At 41.8% G+C, this 18042-nt stretch overlaps 1 protein-coding gene across 1 annotated transcript in view; it reads right to left on the bottom strand.

Annotated features, from left to right (window-relative positions):
- The window catches only part of LOC310936620 (talin-2), a 111468-nt gene that overhangs the window by 32941 nt on the left and 60485 nt on the right, over window positions 1–18042 (bottom strand). The window contains exons 5-21 of the mRNA XM_083900700.1: window positions 16286–16415; window positions 16042–16194; window positions 15748–15890; window positions 15047–15174; window positions 14841–14904; window positions 14640–14744; window positions 9822–9977; window positions 9005–9106; window positions 7980–8056; window positions 5725–5905; window positions 5483–5596; window positions 5230–5338; window positions 4269–4477; window positions 3121–3219; window positions 2438–2605; window positions 1606–1740; window positions 1145–1304 (exon numbers count right to left, since the gene is read on the bottom strand). Coding sequence (XP_083756826.1) covers window positions 1145–1304; window positions 1606–1740; window positions 2438–2605; window positions 3121–3219; window positions 4269–4477; window positions 5230–5338; window positions 5483–5596; window positions 5725–5905; window positions 7980–8056; window positions 9005–9106; window positions 9822–9977; window positions 14640–14744; window positions 14841–14904; window positions 15047–15174; window positions 15748–15890; window positions 16042–16194; window positions 16286–16415 — 2233 coding nt within the window. The remainder of the gene's footprint in view (window positions 1–1144; window positions 1305–1605; window positions 1741–2437; window positions 2606–3120; window positions 3220–4268; window positions 4478–5229; window positions 5339–5482; window positions 5597–5724; window positions 5906–7979; window positions 8057–9004; window positions 9107–9821; window positions 9978–14639; window positions 14745–14840; window positions 14905–15046; window positions 15175–15747; window positions 15891–16041; window positions 16195–16285; window positions 16416–18042) is intronic.

Below are 18042 nucleotides of genomic sequence, written 5' to 3'. Positions count from 1 at the left end.
TTTCTCCAGGTTCTCCGGTTTCATTCCACAGTCCAGAAACATGCAGATTTGAGGATTAGGCAAATTGGACACTTTTGGTGGTAGTTGTGGCGACCTTGAGTGTCTTGAAAGGCGCATTAAATATAATGCATTATTATTATTATTATTATTATGTGATGGACTGGCCACCTGCTGGGATTGGCACCAGCGACCCCCGTGACCCTCATGTGGAGGATAAAATGGTAGAAGGTGAGTGAGTGAGTAGCTCTTTGAGATGAACCATCTTGCCTTTCGAGGGGGTCCAACATGAAAAAAATACACTACAACACATTGACAAAAGGTCCAGCAAGTGATGCAGAACCTGACATAACCTACATAAAGTTACATAAAGGCCCTAATTTCCCCGCCCACCCTCATGTCCTCTCAACAACAGCCCACACTGGTTAGTTTAAAGTATATCACAGAAGCTGAAATTATATATATAGAATACAAACAATACAAGGAAAAGGGGCATGAAGTCATTATTAATGATACTAATGAATTATTTCCTTTCAAAACTCAGTGCTGAGGACAATCAATGGTAAATAGCAGGTCACACAACATTAAGGAAAACATTTCAGAAAAGTAAGTCATTGCTGTGCCGTGTGTCCGAGCCACCGACTCCCTCGTGAATTGCTTATTTTTGCTGCAGACAGCATCGCCAGGACAAGATGCACTGCGACCATATCCAAACAATTTTTGTACAGAGGGAAGCAGTGGAGACATGTCATCCGTGCTTATGTCATCGATAGCTCCGTCCACATTACCAGCTACGCTGCTCAACTCCAATTTAATATGGATCTGATTTAATGGTTCCATGCGACAGTGCTCTGAAACGGCAATCGCATGCACTCAGATACTGCCCTGACTTCAGTAGGTTCCCTCCAGTTTGGCCAGATGACTTCATTTAATCAAATGTCTATTAGATCCTAACTTCCTATATTAACTCCATCGGCTGCTGTCACTGCTCTCCCAACAACAATGTTCAGCGCGTGCATGGAGGTGCAAAGCTGCACGGATTCCACATGGACCACACGGTTCCACACGTTTCATAACATAGTACTACACACTACTTACTGAATCAAAAGTGTTTTCTTCTCCACGTTACACCATGTTTTGGACTCACCTGCGTCTCCCATCGAGCTGAAGATGTTCTCAGTGACCATCATGATGGTGTCCGTGGCCTGGTCGTAGCGTCCAATGGGCTCCCCTCTCGCCGTGTACTGACGGACGTGTTGCAGGAGATCTCCCAGAGACTGACTCACCACGCTGGCCGCTGCACTCACCTTCAACACAACCAGAAGCATCGCATCATCAACATAAGTGTCGAGTCTCTTAAGCTTTATTATTCCACCCGACTGAGAAGGGGCGCGGTGGACTCATCATCTTCAGTGCTTCTTAAGCCGGTTCTTAGTGCACAAACTCAGCTGCTGAGTTTTAAATAGAAAAGAGACTGAGGATTACTATTGTAGGAAATGTGTTATTGGTGTTTAGTCGGTGAGACTTGTTTTCTGAACCAAAACCAAAGAAATAAAAGGAAAAGCGGACACACATGCTCTTTTGTTTTGACACAGTAGTGAGGCTGACCTGTTTAAGGAGCTCTCCGTCCTCTGTGGCTGAGAGACAGGCCTGGACACAGCTTTCTACAGATCGATCCACAAGCTTCCCTGCTTCAATCAACTGCTCCTGGCAAACTGGAGAGCTGATGGTTGGACTCACAACCTGCGACAGAGGAGGAGGGGAGAATGATTTAGCGACAAAGCTAAAAAACTATATTCAACATACACATCGTCTTTTTATGACTAAATCACATTTCACAGAGAACAGATGAAAGCAAAAAGGAGGGAGTCAGCAGATGCTTCTCATCACACTGACATGCAGAGAGGTGAGGAGTTATTTAGTGGATGGCCATATTCAGACCGGGAGCCAGGAGAGCATTTAAACTGATTAGAGGCACATGGTTGTACAACTACGAGTGCACAAATAATATTTGTGCACTCGTAGTTGTACAACCATTCTGAAATACTACCTCACAACCATATTATGGTCGTGAGGTAGTATTTCAGAATTCTGCTTGAAAATAAAGGTGTTTCACGTGTAAATATAAATCTCTATTTCCTGAAGCTCACCAACAGTTTTTAATATGAGAAATAAGACGGAGCAGTAAATTAAAACAGCTTTGAACAGCTTCTCTAATGAAAACACACTCCTAGACACACAAATTTTTTAAAAAAAGAATTAACAAAAAAATGGAAAACATTACACCACTTGTGCATAATTTCAAGTATTTGAATAATACCCACTGCATTTTGTTTAATGCAACTGGGTGCATGTTATACAAATCCTGACACTACGAGAGTCACTGGACATCAGGCTTTTTAGTAATCACATTATAATAAATGAATGTTTACGGCTGTACCTTTGCACATGCCACCAGCTGCGAGGTGGACAGTGCACACTGGGTGGCAGCTGCAATGACCCGGTTCTGCTGCACCGTGTCCTCGGCAACCTGAGCCACATTCTTGGCCTTGAGCACCAGCATCGCTGCGGCGTTGGCCACCGCTTTGGCCAGATTCATCAGAATGTCCTGCACAACAGGAAGCAAGTGATATATGAGCATTATTAATCATCGGCAACTTGAAAACATGGTCCTCCCTTTTACACAGGACTGACCAAAGTGGGGTCACTGGGCCAAAGCAGGCCAGCCAAAAGAGTTTCATTTGACCCCGTTTATGTTGATCTCCTAAAATTATTTTAAAGAATACATTCATTTTCTTAATGTGTGAAAAGGCAGTATAATAGCTGATGCCTAAAGAATATTTAATTAAGGAACCTGGGATCCCAGGACTTGTTTTCATCTTGATATAATAAAATATTATAATAATATATTAAAGTAACAGCCAAGTATGAGATCCAAAAAAGACAAATTTAACAGCCAGAAGCGTGTCCAAGCCAAACAAAAACATCTAGTTAAGACATAAAAAGGAGAATATATTCCCTCAATGTGTTCTTGATTAAGTGAGTGGCAGTTCCTGGGCACCGCGTTTCCTCTGAATGTAGTGATAATGATAAATGGGCCGAGTGCAGTGAGTGCAGCGTTACCTGGAACCTTTCGTCTGTCTCGTTCTCTCCAATCTGGCGCAGGAGGTCTCCGCTGGCCTGGCCGATGCTGCCTGCTGCTGTCAGCACAGTCTGTCTAGGCTGTGAGCAAACACACGCACACACAAGCATCAGAATTTGAACATTCATTCAGTGGCCTGCTTTGAAAAGTGCCTCATCCTGTATTTTGAGACATCAGAGCTGTAGCGATGACGTTTTTAAGAGTTTCAAATCAAATGGAATCAAGTTTATTGTCATTCTTCTGTACACACCTCAGACGTGCAAACAAAAAGACAAAAAGGGTTTCTCTTGGGATCCACATACAGGGCAATAATAGCAACAAAAAAAATCATGACAAATCCTAATCGCTGAGATGTTATCAACTAACAGTAGCGTTTCTAAAAATGCAGAGTGCAAAACAGCCTCAGTTTTTCTTTCCAGCTAACCGACAGGTCATATTTGCAAGAGCCTGCATGTATAATTTACAAGTCCATTGGTCCAAAAGCAAAGTAGACCTGTGCATTATGTAGATCAGCACAACACTGTAGCCTACACCACATTTAATTCTGAATAATTCATCCACAACAAGACAAAAACAAACTCCCAGCAGACCGCTACAGTGTCCTCTACTGTATTTTGGAGCGGTTTCTATCAAGAAAAATCAATCATCTCGGCATCGGCCTGAGGTCTTTATTCAGACTGACCAGAACAATCGAGTTGGCAGGGGAGCGCACTGGTATAATTAGGTTTAATTAGCAGAACCAGGAGAGATGCTGTGTTATTAGGAGGCGAAGCATTGTCTCAGGGTAGAGCTGCTTTACAGAAGATTTAATTAACTTTTTGGGCTGTCAGTTTAGACGGAACAAAACACTGCGGAGACGATGAGGTACACAAATATGGCTTTTCAATTCATGAGAATGGTGAACAGATTTGTATTCTGCTCTGGCGGAAACTGAAATAGAAAGAGCCTCGCTAGAAATAACATTACACATCACACCAATGTACATCATAATGAGAAGATAGTTCACACTGTGATCTCCAGGAGCACAATTAAGAGAAATAGAAACAATTTATCGCCACGAAAACAAAGCAAAATTCATGTCCAATTGAACAAAAAGGTTCTGACAAAAGCTTAAGGTTCCTTTGCTCACCTCTCCTGAGGCTGGCTCCACAGCCTTCAGCAGGTCAGACACGGCTCCTGCTAGTGTCCTGGCAGCCTTCATTAGGTCGTTAGGTCCTCCAACGTCATCCTCCATCAGTGCAGCCAGCAGCTTAACACCCTTTGACATTTCCGTCAGGTTAGAGGAGATAGTGGTGATGGCGCAGCCCACCGCTGTGTAGTCTGTGTCAGTGGGATCACCTGAGTATAATAAGAAAGAACAGAAATTGCCTTTGAGAGGTCAATAAAACAAACCCTGCAAAATGTAACTTTTTTCCCCAGTGACTGACTCATGCAAAATTACTAATAACCAGGAATCAATCAGGAACTGTTCGCTTTCGACAAAGATTAGAGGCTTTGCATAATTAAAGCATTGGAAAGCAAACAGGAAAATAAATGATTATGAGTGTAAATGGCAGATAAAGTGTAAAACCAACAAGTGGGCAATTTGACATTTCACACATGTCTACAGAACTATGGCAGAAAAAGAGAAAACTATAAGACATTAAATGTCTTATATACGGTTGAACCTGTACATTTTACATGTTCAACAGTGATTTTAATGAGAACCATGGAAATGTTAAGCTTTAAAGTCACTACTTTACTAGTACTAACCTTCCTAAATAAAATTCACTCATAATAAGACTTAAAACTAACAGGATTCATCAGAGATTTCCAATAAATGCCAAAAGGCAACAACAACATACAGTGTAATGGGTTTTTACCTGTGTTTGATTGTATATGTGTTTGTGGAAAGTAGAACTCAAAAAGTAAAATGCAGATTTTACTTAGAGGATGTAGGTTATGGTAGTGATTTGGACATGGATCTAAATTCAGGATTTGTTAATCTTGCAAGAAAGGGAAGTAGTGTATAATCTCTATGGGAAACTAGGCGACCATGTTTTGCGCTCTCTGACATTGTTTCAGTTTGCAGTGATGCCAGTGCCACTGACCAGCTGTAAGGTTGACCACAGAGGCTGTTCCTGCAGTGATGGCATCAACCTGCGAGTGGATCTCGTGTTTTGATTCATCCATCTTGTTCTGGATCCAGACCTTAGATGCCTGGGTACACAGAGAGAGAAGCAGACCAAATCACCATCCATCACACTGATGCAGCTGCTAACATAGCACTGAGTTAAATCTTCTTATGGTGGATATCATCAGGACGTGAAGGATTACTTTGTGTGCATGTGCAATGTACATTACCATGTCCTGTCCAAGTGGTGGCAGGTTGTCGACCTCTCCCAGGTCGATCTGGGCTTTCTGCACAGCTTGCATGCTGGTGTTAATGGTTCCCATCAGAGCCTGTTGTGCTGAGCTCTGCACACACAGGAACATGAACAGAGCGGAGCCTTGAATGTTTCTTTCGACAAACTTAGTAAATATACGATCATCATTAGCATAGGAGCCACACAACGGGAAATTAAACTGCTTTCTGCTGTAATTACCAGTGGTGGCATGTGCCCGCGGTGCATCTGACCCATTGTGATCTGCTGCTGAGCAGGAGGCATCGAGCCCATGCTGAGCGACTCTGTGCCAATGGAGCCAGAGCGGATCACACCCGGCAGCGCCACTGAGCCATGCTCCACCCGGCCCACGCGGTTAAACTGCTGCTGGAGGATGGTGGACCTGCAGGTTCACCAACACACACAGTTAATATGGGATGTAGCCATGTTTACAGAAAATCACCTGACGTGTAAAACATAATTCCGTCTCATGGTATATGCCATAAGGTGTAAACAATAGTTTTGAGAAGATCTAATGAGATGAGTATTAGATTTTTCTCTTGAATATAAAAAAGTTGATCAGTTTCTGTGACAGTTTGTAATACAGTATATTAAAAAGGTTATTGATGATTACATTGATAAAAACATATTTTTCCACTTCCAATAACAGCCTAATTTGTGGTGCATCATTATCACGAGGTGGCAGCATCAGCAGCCAGTGTGTAGTTCGTGGATTGCATGTGTGTTTGCAAAAGTGATGAAATTTAACAGATTTCTTGAATGCATCTTGAAGCTGTGCAACAACTATACTCTATGTGAGAGGATTCTAATCTTCAGCCATTCTTAAATTGAATTACTCACTATTTTTATAACCAGAGCTGGTGTTCATTATAAATAAATATAACAGCCATAATTTATGATAAGCCACAAACTAGGCAGCTTTCAAGGTTCCCTCCCGAGATACCAAGGCGTCAGGCATCTGGACCTGATAGACTATCTGATACTCCATCTCCTGGCTTACTAACTATATGTATCAGACCTGGCACGCTGCTCGCCAGAATCTGTGATGATGCCTCACTGTTCAGATGTCAGCCGTTGTCTCAGTTCTCCACAGGTTTTAGAGCAGTCTTCAAGAAAATTTCAACTTAACTCTAAATATCTCCAGAACACTATCTACCCACAGAAGTGATGACATTTACCAGGATCTTTGAATGCATCTCGTAGGCCACTTCTGTAAGCTCAACACAATGTGACCCATGCATTATTTTCACTAGGTCCCATGCACTGGAGTTTAGAATAATACCATTCAATATTTGACTAGCATTTTTGCAAGAAATGGCCATCTCTACTGCATAGTAAAGACAAACATAAAAGGGAGGAAAAGACAAAAAGCACATTTATACTTTGGTCGCATTTTGGTTGGTTGCATCCGTGAGTTTGTGTTTACAAGAGACATTTAACGCCAATCAGACTGTGGTTGTGTGTATATGTGATAATGGGCCACCAACACAAAGCAGACAGACACTGCTGAGTCTTCCCTCTGTGGACTTCTAGAATACAAAGCTAAGCGACGTGTGTTTTTTCCTCAGATAAAACCTTCCATGGTTTAGTTTGCTGTGTGTTTCGAGTATCAAAGACTTTTTCCCTTCACACAAGACGACATAAAAGTAAAAGTGGAGAAAACAATAACAATTTCAGCCAATGCTATAAGTTAAAGGAGAGACAGCAATATCAGTAGAGGCTATACGGAAAAAGGGGCTTAACTTACACACTGCGGATAAATAAATGAACTCATACACAGGAAATGTTCCGATAGAGCTTTCGCTTGTCCATCGCGGCGAAATTTCCTCACATAATGATTATCTCTCAGGATAAAATCCAGCTAAGGAAGTGCTCGTGTGATGAAATGAGGTCCGGGAAGATGAATGTGCGAGCAGTGGTGAAGGGCAGGAGTGAAGAGGAAATTGAACCAGGACCCAGACTGATATTGTGATTGCAATAACTGTGTGTTTTTCATCTGCTCCAATCATTATCATGCTGCAGATTTTATTGGATTGTAGCACAGTCAACCACAAAAGAAGCGGGATGGGATTATTCTTTAGGGCAACACAGTTCATGTATCACTGGCATAAAGAAGCGTATTTATTTCTTCTAGACAACGGGCTGTTTGCATTTGCACAGTGATTCTTTTGGCAGTAGGGAAATCACAAGTGTTAATCATCAAATTAATGAAGGCTGAGTTCCAAAGAGCTTCCTTGGTTTCAGGGTGAACGCAGGTTCACTGTCACACTGTCCTGACTTACACGATCTGAACACAGCCGTCAATAATAATGAGATCGTTAACATCTGGATTTTTTCTGCTAATACATGTCAAAGTGGCTGTAAATCAAAGAGCCCATTATCTGTGACGATGACCTGGCTCTTCACGTGTTGAAATTAAATTCCAACAATAACATTAGTGATACTACTTTTCATACTTTTTTGGAGATACGGATTCCTCAAGCATGGTCGACTCCTCATCTCCTTCTAATCCAAAACGGTCCTTGCTTTGCTTCTGCAGGAGAGAGGAAAACACACACACCAAATGTTTATTTTCAAAAAAACTAAGTGGGATTTCTGACATGCTTCATCGTTGCTAAGTATAAATAATGTTGGTGTCAGTCATAAAAAATTAAAATAAATTTGGTTGCAGGGAGGAGACGATATTGGTTTCGTCTTCACACCGACCTATCTTTGGGCTGAGGACATATCATATGAAGGTCATATGACAATAATAAGAAACTAAACCAGCAGAGAGCAAGATGTTGGTGTTTATTTATTAAGTTGCATTGCCACCTGTCAAACTGACAGGAGTAAAAAAAAAAAAAAATACTGAGCTAAGGAACACATTTTTAAGCCAAATCAAAATATTTTACCTGAAAAACTGAACTTTTACAAGATTTAATATCTCTGAAGGTGATCGTTAATCATAATTTGCTCTGAACTGAACGATGAGTTCTCACACTATATACAGTACATGACCTGGATGCTTTTTGTAATTTAAAGGTGAATTATGTAAAAAATCTAAAGCAACTGGCCATAATATCCTCCTAATGTCACAGAGACTCTGGAATAATGTTCATATAACAAACTGAACTCACCAACAACAACAGTACAGCCAAAATATTTGCATTTAAAAAAATATTTTGCAGACTGCAAATCATGTTTATGTTTTGAAATCATGTTTTGGCATGTGGCGCCACCTACCGCCGTCTACCAATCATTGCAGTCGGTAGAGTCTCAGCTGCAGAGCAAACACGTGTTGCCAGTTACGTCAGAAAACGAAAACTAAATGACCTATGTATTTTGAATTTGAATTTAGTAACCGTTTTGGCCACATTCTTACATATGGCACCTTTAACTACATCTCTATGATGCACAACCTGAGTCCATCAGATATCAACCAAATCTTTGACCATTTGACTCATAACTTAACACGCGTCTCCGGAGATAAATGGCTCACCTTTTTGAGGATGATATCAATGTAACCAGCAATGAGCTGCGAGATCTGCTCCCCTTCAGTGGTCTGCACCGAGTAGTAGCTCTCCTGATACTCCCCAAAGTCCTACACACACACAGAGAGACAGACAGACAGGCAGTTCCACCTTAATCATACATTTCATACTGGACTTACTGTTAGAAAAGTAGTGCCTGCAAACATTGTGCTATAAACCGGATGAGGATTTACTCTGAGGATTATTGTGAATCCATGGAGCCTGTTGGATTCAGATGAACACTACATACTGTGCTGTGTGACAGTGAAGTACTGCAGCACACAGAGTAGTCAGACTAAGCCGAGAACCAGGTTTTTACAACATTAACTGCAATGTTTTCCATGCACAGTATACTGTACCCAAATGAAAACAAATGACACAAGGTGAAGAACTGTGTCCTTCATTTCATCATTTTTACTCATTCTGCCACTTTTTTGTTTGTTAAAAGACTGCACTCAGCTACCTACTTACTCCAACATTCAACTCCCCCGTCTATATTTCATGGCAATAACCTGTACCCTTGTATACCTGTAAAATAAATAATAAAACTCAAATTGAACCCTGCCACCTTCCAAATGATCAAAACATGCTTACCAGAATTTTTTTTTTTACAACACACGGTCGGCAAATCAAAGCGTATACGGCGGAAAGCACTCCGCTTAATTAACAGCGAGAAACAGAGCATGTGCTAATTTAATTAGACGACTGCAGGCTCCACTGCTAGCCTGTCAAACTTTATTTACTACTTATTCAGTGAAATATGAAGACGTGCGTGACGTGTCTTACCAGGGTGAAGCTCTTGGGCGACGCTGCCCACCTCTTCACGGTGGTCAGTGGCCACTCCTGAACCACATCTTTGGTCTTCTCTTCCACTCTCATCACAGACTCTTTGGTGATGCCGAGGAGGCGCAGCACCAGTTTGTTCTTACTCTTCATCTTTTCCTAAAGAAACAACAAAAAAATAATGACTTCAGAGGACATGACAGAGACTATCAGCATCCCAGAGACTCATTATAACTTAAAGTAATACTTCACAGATTTGCATTTAGCTTTGCATTACTAGAATAAGGGTAGAATTATTATTATTTTATTTTTTTTATTAACAGTTTCCCCCGAGTTGAGAAATATCTTGATTCTTTTTTTTGTTGTGTCCCGCGTGACACTGAGCCACTTGGTCTGAGGCTTGAAACTGCAACGCTAATTCCGCACCTCCTTTCCAGAATGTAAACAGTGTCCGCCATCGTTGCTAACAGGACCAATGGGGACACAACAACAAAAAAAGAATGAAGATATTTCTCAACTCAGGGGAAACTGAGGTTGGGAACCACAATTTTTCAAAAATTCTACCCCTATTCAAGTAATACAAAGCTCTCCTGTCCTGTTAGCATAAGTGTTAGCAAAGATGGTGGACACTGTTTACATTCTGGGAATGAGGTGCAAAATTAGCGTTGCAGTTTCAAGCCTCAGACCAAGTGACCAAGTGTTACTGGTGGGCATGTAACAACAAAGAAAGAAGGAAGATATTTCTTTACTCAGAGGTTGGGAAGCACAATTTTTTTTAAATACTACCCCTATTCTAGTAATACAAAGCTCCCCTGTCCTGTTAGCGTAACTGTTAGCAAAGATGGCGAACACTGTTTACATTCTGGGAATGAGGTGCAGAATTAGCTTTGCAGTTTCAAGCCTCGGACCAAGTGACTAAGTGTCACTGGTGGGCACGTAACAAAAAAAAAAGAATGAAGATATTTCTTTACTCAGGTGAAACTGAGGTTGGGAAGCCGGACAGAGCAGGCATTTCTTGGTTTGAAGTGAAGCTGACCACACAAAAAATAAACAAAACACATCCTTTCTGGCACACAAAGGCCACCATAGCTCCCTGACACGCTTGGAAAAGGGAGAGGAGTCCTCCGTTCACCATGAGATGTCACTTTTTCTTAAGCGATGGACCATTAAGGTCACAGGTTGTCATCATAATCAGTTTTATCCTGTCAAACACTGAGTTTGGATGCAATGTGATCCATGGCAAGCTTCATTATTTGTCCGATCTGATGTTTTATTTAATTGCAGCCAAGGCTCAGTGGTAGAGAAGGCCCTGTTCCAGCCACAAGGTTGGGGGTTCGATCTCAGGGGCTACATGCCAGGGCAAGGCGGTTAACCCTAATTATTTGCTCCTGATGGCTTTGCAAACAGGATGTGAATGGGTAAGAACTGTAGTGTAAAACACTTGTAGTGGAAATCGGACTAGAAAAGCCCTCTATAATTATGGGCAGTAAATTGAAAGTTGTGATGAACCACAAAGACTACACTAAACCCCGTGATCCAAACAAATCATTTAAAAACGTCACTTTTATTCCCATCAGCAAAGCACTCAGTGGAAATTAATGTCCTTTAAATTTCTGGAATCACTGAGAACACGTTACAAATTCACTCATTTCACACCATGTACATCTACATTTGCCGCCACAGTGATCGGCTAAGACGGCTATGTACATTTGTCTAATCAGCGGAAGGAGAAAAAAAAAAACTTTTCTTCTACGCAAGTAATTAAAACATGATGTCTTAATCACGTCTTTATCTGGCTGTCAACAACTCTCATCCTCCCCTGGTTTTACTCAAACGTCTCCATACTCCAGCTGCTCTCTGACACACAGCACCCTTTCTCTCCTCTTCCCATTGCGTGGCCTGAGCAAACGTTTCCAGAGGAGCAGCAGTTGTGGAGCAGATGGACAGAACGTGATGAGCCGTGACGCGAGGAGGGCAAAGAGGTGAGTTGTGTTAAAGTCCTGTAAACTCTCAAGGGCCTCCAGAGGTTTATGGGTTAGAACTAAAGGCTGGCTTCTTTCTTCTTTTTTTTTTCCATAGTTATTTTTTAGATGTTTCTGCTCCACTCGGTTACGCCTGAGGATCACGGGAACGATAAAGGCGCGTAGATATGAAGTCAAACTGATTGGGGGAGAACTCGGATCCGAGGCCAAAGAGCGGAACAGTTTGGGTGTTATAGGATTAACCGGAATTGGAGGCAGGGGACAGTGTGGAGTAAAGGAAAATAGGAGTGGATGAGCTCTAATTTAATGAAGAACTTTTATTTCATATACTTCACGATTGCCCTCATGCTGCGGTGGTGATGAAATCCACTGGTGAAAAAGTAAGATCTGCCGGGCAAAAGAGGCAATTACAGCATAATGTGACTTTCTCCTTTATTTCAAGCTGTTACCAAAAAGCCGAGAAAGCACTCGGAGATCATAAACCTCCATCAAGTCCACTCAGTTCCCCACAGTGTCAATATAGATCCCAAACACTACAAAATAATTTTAATTCTAAACAAAACCTACAATAACCTACAATCCCTGTCCTTTAGTTTTTACAGATGAAGTAATGATCTTATTTTCCGCGAAAGCTCAGCACTAAACTCAGAACAGGTGAAAAACCGAGAGCAATTTATAGGAGCCGACAGGGAAGATTCCACTACCTCATTTCTTCTTGTCAAGAAATGTGGAATAAGGGGGAAAAAAAAGAAATATCTGTCACTACTGTCATACAGCAGATCCACAGATAATAGGTACTATTTGCTGATTTCCAGTTCCATCAGTCAGCACCACAGGCAGTGAAATTAATTTAGGAGACTCAGTGTCGTCCACCACTTTCCCCCTCATTCCCTTCGCTTCACTTCACTTGCTCTGAAATAATCCTAGCACCGCGCTCGGCTGCACAGACAACATTTGGTTTCCATCCAGGAGAGCCAAAGGATTTCCTGCGGACGAGATGATGTCACTGCAAACGAGAGCTGTGAGAGACGTATGACGGAAAATGGAGGGCTCTTCTATAGGAACCGTGACAGTTTTTTCTTTTGGTAATGAGAATTTATGAACTTTGGGAAATGTGAGATCATTATCCATCCATTATCTACCGGGGGGGCGGCTGTGCCTATCTCAGCTGACATAGGGCGATAGGCGGGGTACACACTGGACAGATCGCCAGTCCATCACAGGGCCACATATAGAGACAAACAACCATTCACTCACACTCTCACACCGACAGTCAATTTAGAGTGACCAATTCACCTAATCCCCAAGTCTACATGTTTATGGACTGTGAGAGGAAGCCGGAGAACCCGGAGAAAACCCACGCACACACGGTGAGAACACGCAAACTCCTTGCAGAAAGGCCCTTGTTCCAGCTGGGGCTCGAACCAGGAAAGTCGAGAGCGCTAACCATTACACCAACCGTGGGCCCATGAGATCATTATAACTTATTCAAATTATAATCTTATAAACAGACAAAAGGATCCTTAGACCTGCAGTGACTGACGTTTTTGCATCATAACAGCATTTGTACAGATGTAATTGTGCAGATGTAAAAAAAAAAAAAACAAAGAAGAGCAGACACAGCAGTAAGAATGAGAACGGTTATTCTGAAGATTCTAGCACTTTTCTGATTCTTTGCGACTCAGTTTTTCAAAATTGGAACTCGAGTCAACAAATATAATCTGATATATCCACACAAATGACTGCACCTCAGGAGACCCGTCTGTTAAACTCCTGAAGCACGCGGACGACAGCGCTCAAGATGGTGGAGGTGAGATTTGTTTGTTTGCAAAATAAAGCTAATTCTGATTGTGATATCACCATTTCTCGGTGTACAGATCAATGAAACCTTGACTTAGAAACCTCATATTAGGACCATAAGCACAAAAATCCCCCATCATCCAATCCTTAATTAAAGGTTTATCCATATAATAATTATTGTTTGCACTGGTAGCCATCAGTCGAACCAGATCCAATATATTATCTTCAGTACCAAACATAGAGAACAATAAGTTGATTTCATCATTATGGTGGCCTCAATACCATCTTCAGATTCAGGTTTATTTAACCACAGATCTTTAAGTAGAATCACTCTTCTCCTCTTCCTTTCATTACATATTTGCATTGAGTTACACATGTAACACGTATTCCACCTGCTCATCTTTTTAAATGTAGGTATAAATTCTAGTTGTTATATCTGGAGAATTGTGTGTGTGTTATTTTGGTGTGCGACTGTGCTTTGTGATTTTATTTGTTTACTTGCGTAACAAACTAACTAGTTTCTGTAAAATGCTCACGGGAGAATTCCAATATTCGAGCCCCTCGAGGGTTTGTAGACTTCTCAATATATCTTTTTTTCTTCTATGTGAAGATACAAATACAAAATAATACCACAGTGTTGTTTCGTGAAGGCTTTATCATCTATCCATCTTTTGGTTTTGCAGTAAGGCATTCTTTTACGAGGTTTATAATAGAAACAGTGACTCCTGGTTTTTGGTGAAGCTTTTGATACAAATATCTTCCCCCTCCTGCTGAGTTTTGCACTCAACCTCCTGTATCCAGTGAGCAGCGACTTCAGAGAACAGATTTCACACTATGGAGATAAAAGGATCCCGCTGCAGTCCAACTAAGTCCAAAAGCTGCTTCCTTGTTTTGAAATTATAAAAAGAATTTTAAGAGAAAAGTGCCTTCAGGCTTCTTCTCTTTTTTATTCACTCTGACGGCGAATTATCTTTTTCCTTTTCTTTGAATAACATTTTCGCAGTGATTCACAGAGACAAATGCAATATTTTCCACTTACTTTGACCAGAAAAAAGGAGACGCCGTACGTCCGCAAAGACCTCGCAAGCTTGACGTACTTCACTTTAGCTTCTATCTCCGTCATCTCACCGCAGTTTTTGTGGTCCTGCAGGCAAAGTGACACAAAAATGACACACAAGTGAACAACTGCACAGCTTCCACGTCAACACAAAACTAACAATGAATCAAAAGGACGATATACCTGGAATATCTTCTTCTCAGCTCCTCTCTGCTTGATGTATTCTTTGGGTAGAAACTCCTTCAAACTAAGAGAGAAAAGAAAAGATTCAAAAGATGACTTTGACTTTTTTTTTTTCCCCTGCAACCTTAGAGAGGTTGAAGAGGCGTTGAGGTATACGCCTCATGTTTTCAAATAAACCTGCATTGATAAAGAGATGAGACACTTACTCCAGAAACCCAGGTTTGTGTTTGTGCTCTATGTGCGGTCCAAACTGGATCTGGGCCTGAATGCCTCCGAACTCACAGGCCTTGTCGAATGACACAGGGTGAGAACCGTTCAAGATGTCATCACGAGCCTGAAAGAAAACAAACAAACACTTCCATGAATGAACAGAAACGAGAAAGTGGACTAAAATAATGGACTAAAATCGAGATTGTAACGCAAGAAAATGGACGGTCAAGTCCATTTTCAGGTGCATAGTAACTTTGTCATGTGGAGAAAAGTGAGGGAAACCTCTGGCTACAGCTCCATTAAAAATATCTGATCTAGTTTAAGGCACAAAAATGGCACCATGTCTGCCTCTGTCACAAACAGGCAAGCAAGGCAAGCAATTGCTTGGGGCCCCGAGATGGCCTGGGGCCACAAGACAACAACTGGTTATGAATAAAATGCAACGACAAACTGTGAGCACCCCTTTAATTTCTGTGAAAGTCAATGCAGTAGGTGCAATGACACTGTTATCGGGGGTCCCCCCCTCAAGGGGGCCTTCTTAGTAGTTGCTGACTACTGAGTTTATGATCCCTGAAGCCTTGGCCTCCCATGTCCATTTTGCTTGGGCCCCCCAAATTCTTTGAAACGGCCCTGGTCAGAGTCACAGGTTTTACTCGACTGAGGGAATGAGGAGGAGGAGCTTCTACGAGGGTCAGACCTGTACGTAAAGCAGGTTGAGTTGAACGGGGTCCCGCGAGTCCACGTTCTGGTCCGAGTAGAAGAACTTGCGCCTGAGTAAAAGCGTCTCGCTCTCTTCCACCCCCTGCTCTCTGAATGTTCTGCTGTGGTCCAGCCAGTTCACTGTCAACACACAAAAGCACTTGTATTTAATACAATGGTTTGTAATCATTATCCCTTTATCTAAAAGAGGATTATATGACAAAATTCAACAACCCACCCCTATCAAGCCAACAGGTTATTTTATGACTACACTCAGCTACACCATACGCACATTCATCGTCTGTGTGAAGTTTGGCTTTCAGCTTCTCCATCTTCCTCTCGTCGCGCAGCAACGTCCTGTCCTTCTTCAGCGTGCCCATCCCATCGTCCTTCTTCTCCTCCACCAGCTCCTGGATCACAGAGTACTCTTCATAGTTGGTGATACCTGGAGTCACGCAGACAAAACGTATTAACCTCAATATGTTATTAGCACCAGAGTGTTGTTGCTTTCATAAAGACGAAGATAAACCATGTACCTATTCTACTGCATATAGTCACAAGAAGCTCTCCCACTGTTTTGGAATCATCCACCATGATGGTTTTCACCGCGCCATCCAACATTTTGATTTTCTGTGGCCTCTGCTTCTTCTTGTATTCAAGGATATCCTGCTCACAAACAGACAAAGGGTCAGTAAAGAAGGAATGCATTTAAAAATATACAGACTGTGTATAGTAATAGATTTGGGTCAAATTTGATTAATCCCTGCAAAAATGTCTCTGTGCGTATACATACATCTGGTGGTAACGCTTTAGATTTAGGTACAGGATTTAGGATTAGGATTTTAGGTACACATATTCATATCGTATTAACACCTTATGTTGTTAAAATCTTAATTCATGTTGTAATAGAGACAGAATAAGGTTATGTAGAATAAGGTGTTAATAAGTGCTTAATGATTACTAATAAAGGGCTAGTATGCCACTTATATATGTTAGTAATAGTGCTGGGCGCGTTAACGCGATAGCGGCGGTTAACGGCTAACGCACGTTAGCGCTTGACGCGTTTCCATGACGACTGACCGGAAAGAGACGCGCGTGACGTCATGTTTACGTCACTCCCGATTGTTAAAATGAGTCTCTAAAGTAACGCAAAACTTTAAAAACAGAGGCACACATACGCAGTACACAGGTACGCTGGTTATTTGTAGCGCTGCTCTTTTCGTTTCATAAACAGACCGCTCCAGTTCGACTGCAGGCGCGCTAACCGGCGCTAAAGGAGCTAATGCAGCTAACTGGTAAACCAATGCCTGGACTCCGGTGTCGCGGCACGTAAACATGACGTCACGCGAGTCTTTTTCCGATCAGCCGTCATGGAATGCGTCATGCGTTAACGTGCGCTACCGTTGACGCCGTTGACCACCACTATCGCGTTAATGCGCCCAGCACTATTTCTAACATATATAAGTCGCATACTAGCCCTTTATTAGTAATCATTAAGCACGTATTAACACCTTATTCTACATAACCTTATTCTACCTCTATTACGACGTGAATTAAGATTTTCCCAATATAAGGTGTTAATATGATATGAATAGTTAGTAAGCACCTAGTTAATGGTGAATATGGTGTTCCCTAATCTAAAATGTTACCGAATATATACAGTAAGGAGAGAGAAAGAGACACTGAGTGTATCCAGGTCCAAAGTGAGAATATAGGCCAGAAAACCTTATTTAACGGCAGCCTCTCACAGCCCCGCTGCCCTCTACCAATCACAACAATGAGGGGAGATTTTGGTTCAGAATAATTGGTCACGGTCACGCCTTCTACCTGGCACGCCTTTGGTGGAGTTTAAGAGGAGAAACCATTGGGGAGCCGCAAAACCAGAGCTTTAGAAAGAGGGGGAAAGCCTCCTGGGTACACGAGGAGTCAAGGCTTCAACAGCAGGAATCGAGACTCTAAAAACAAGCAGGCAGAGGATCTACTGCTGAACAGAGCCCTTCTTTAAACACACTTGTAAAACGCTTCCCCTTTGATGTTCCAGTTTTCTTCCTATCCAATTTTATTCTGCCTTTTTTTTTTTTTTTTTTCTTAATCCCTCACTGCATTCTGCTGGGTTTTGTGTGATTTGCATGTGAATTATATTGTACGTCACCTTCGTCCACAGCCATTTTTCAAAGCCGCTAAGGCTTTAAATTGTCTTTGGAGGATTAGCAATGTACAACTGTAATAAAATTGTTTGGATAATTTTAGTTCTTCCACCAACATTAAAGCACGTAATTAACTTCTCAAACAA

The sequence above is a fragment of the Microchirus variegatus genome, assembly GCF_963457635.1.
Source record: "Microchirus variegatus genome assembly, chromosome: 14".
NCBI lineage: Eukaryota > Metazoa > Chordata > Actinopteri > Pleuronectiformes > Soleidae > Microchirus > Microchirus variegatus.
Note: the sequence above shows the minus strand (reverse complement) of the source record. Positions and strands in the feature narration are given on the sequence as shown.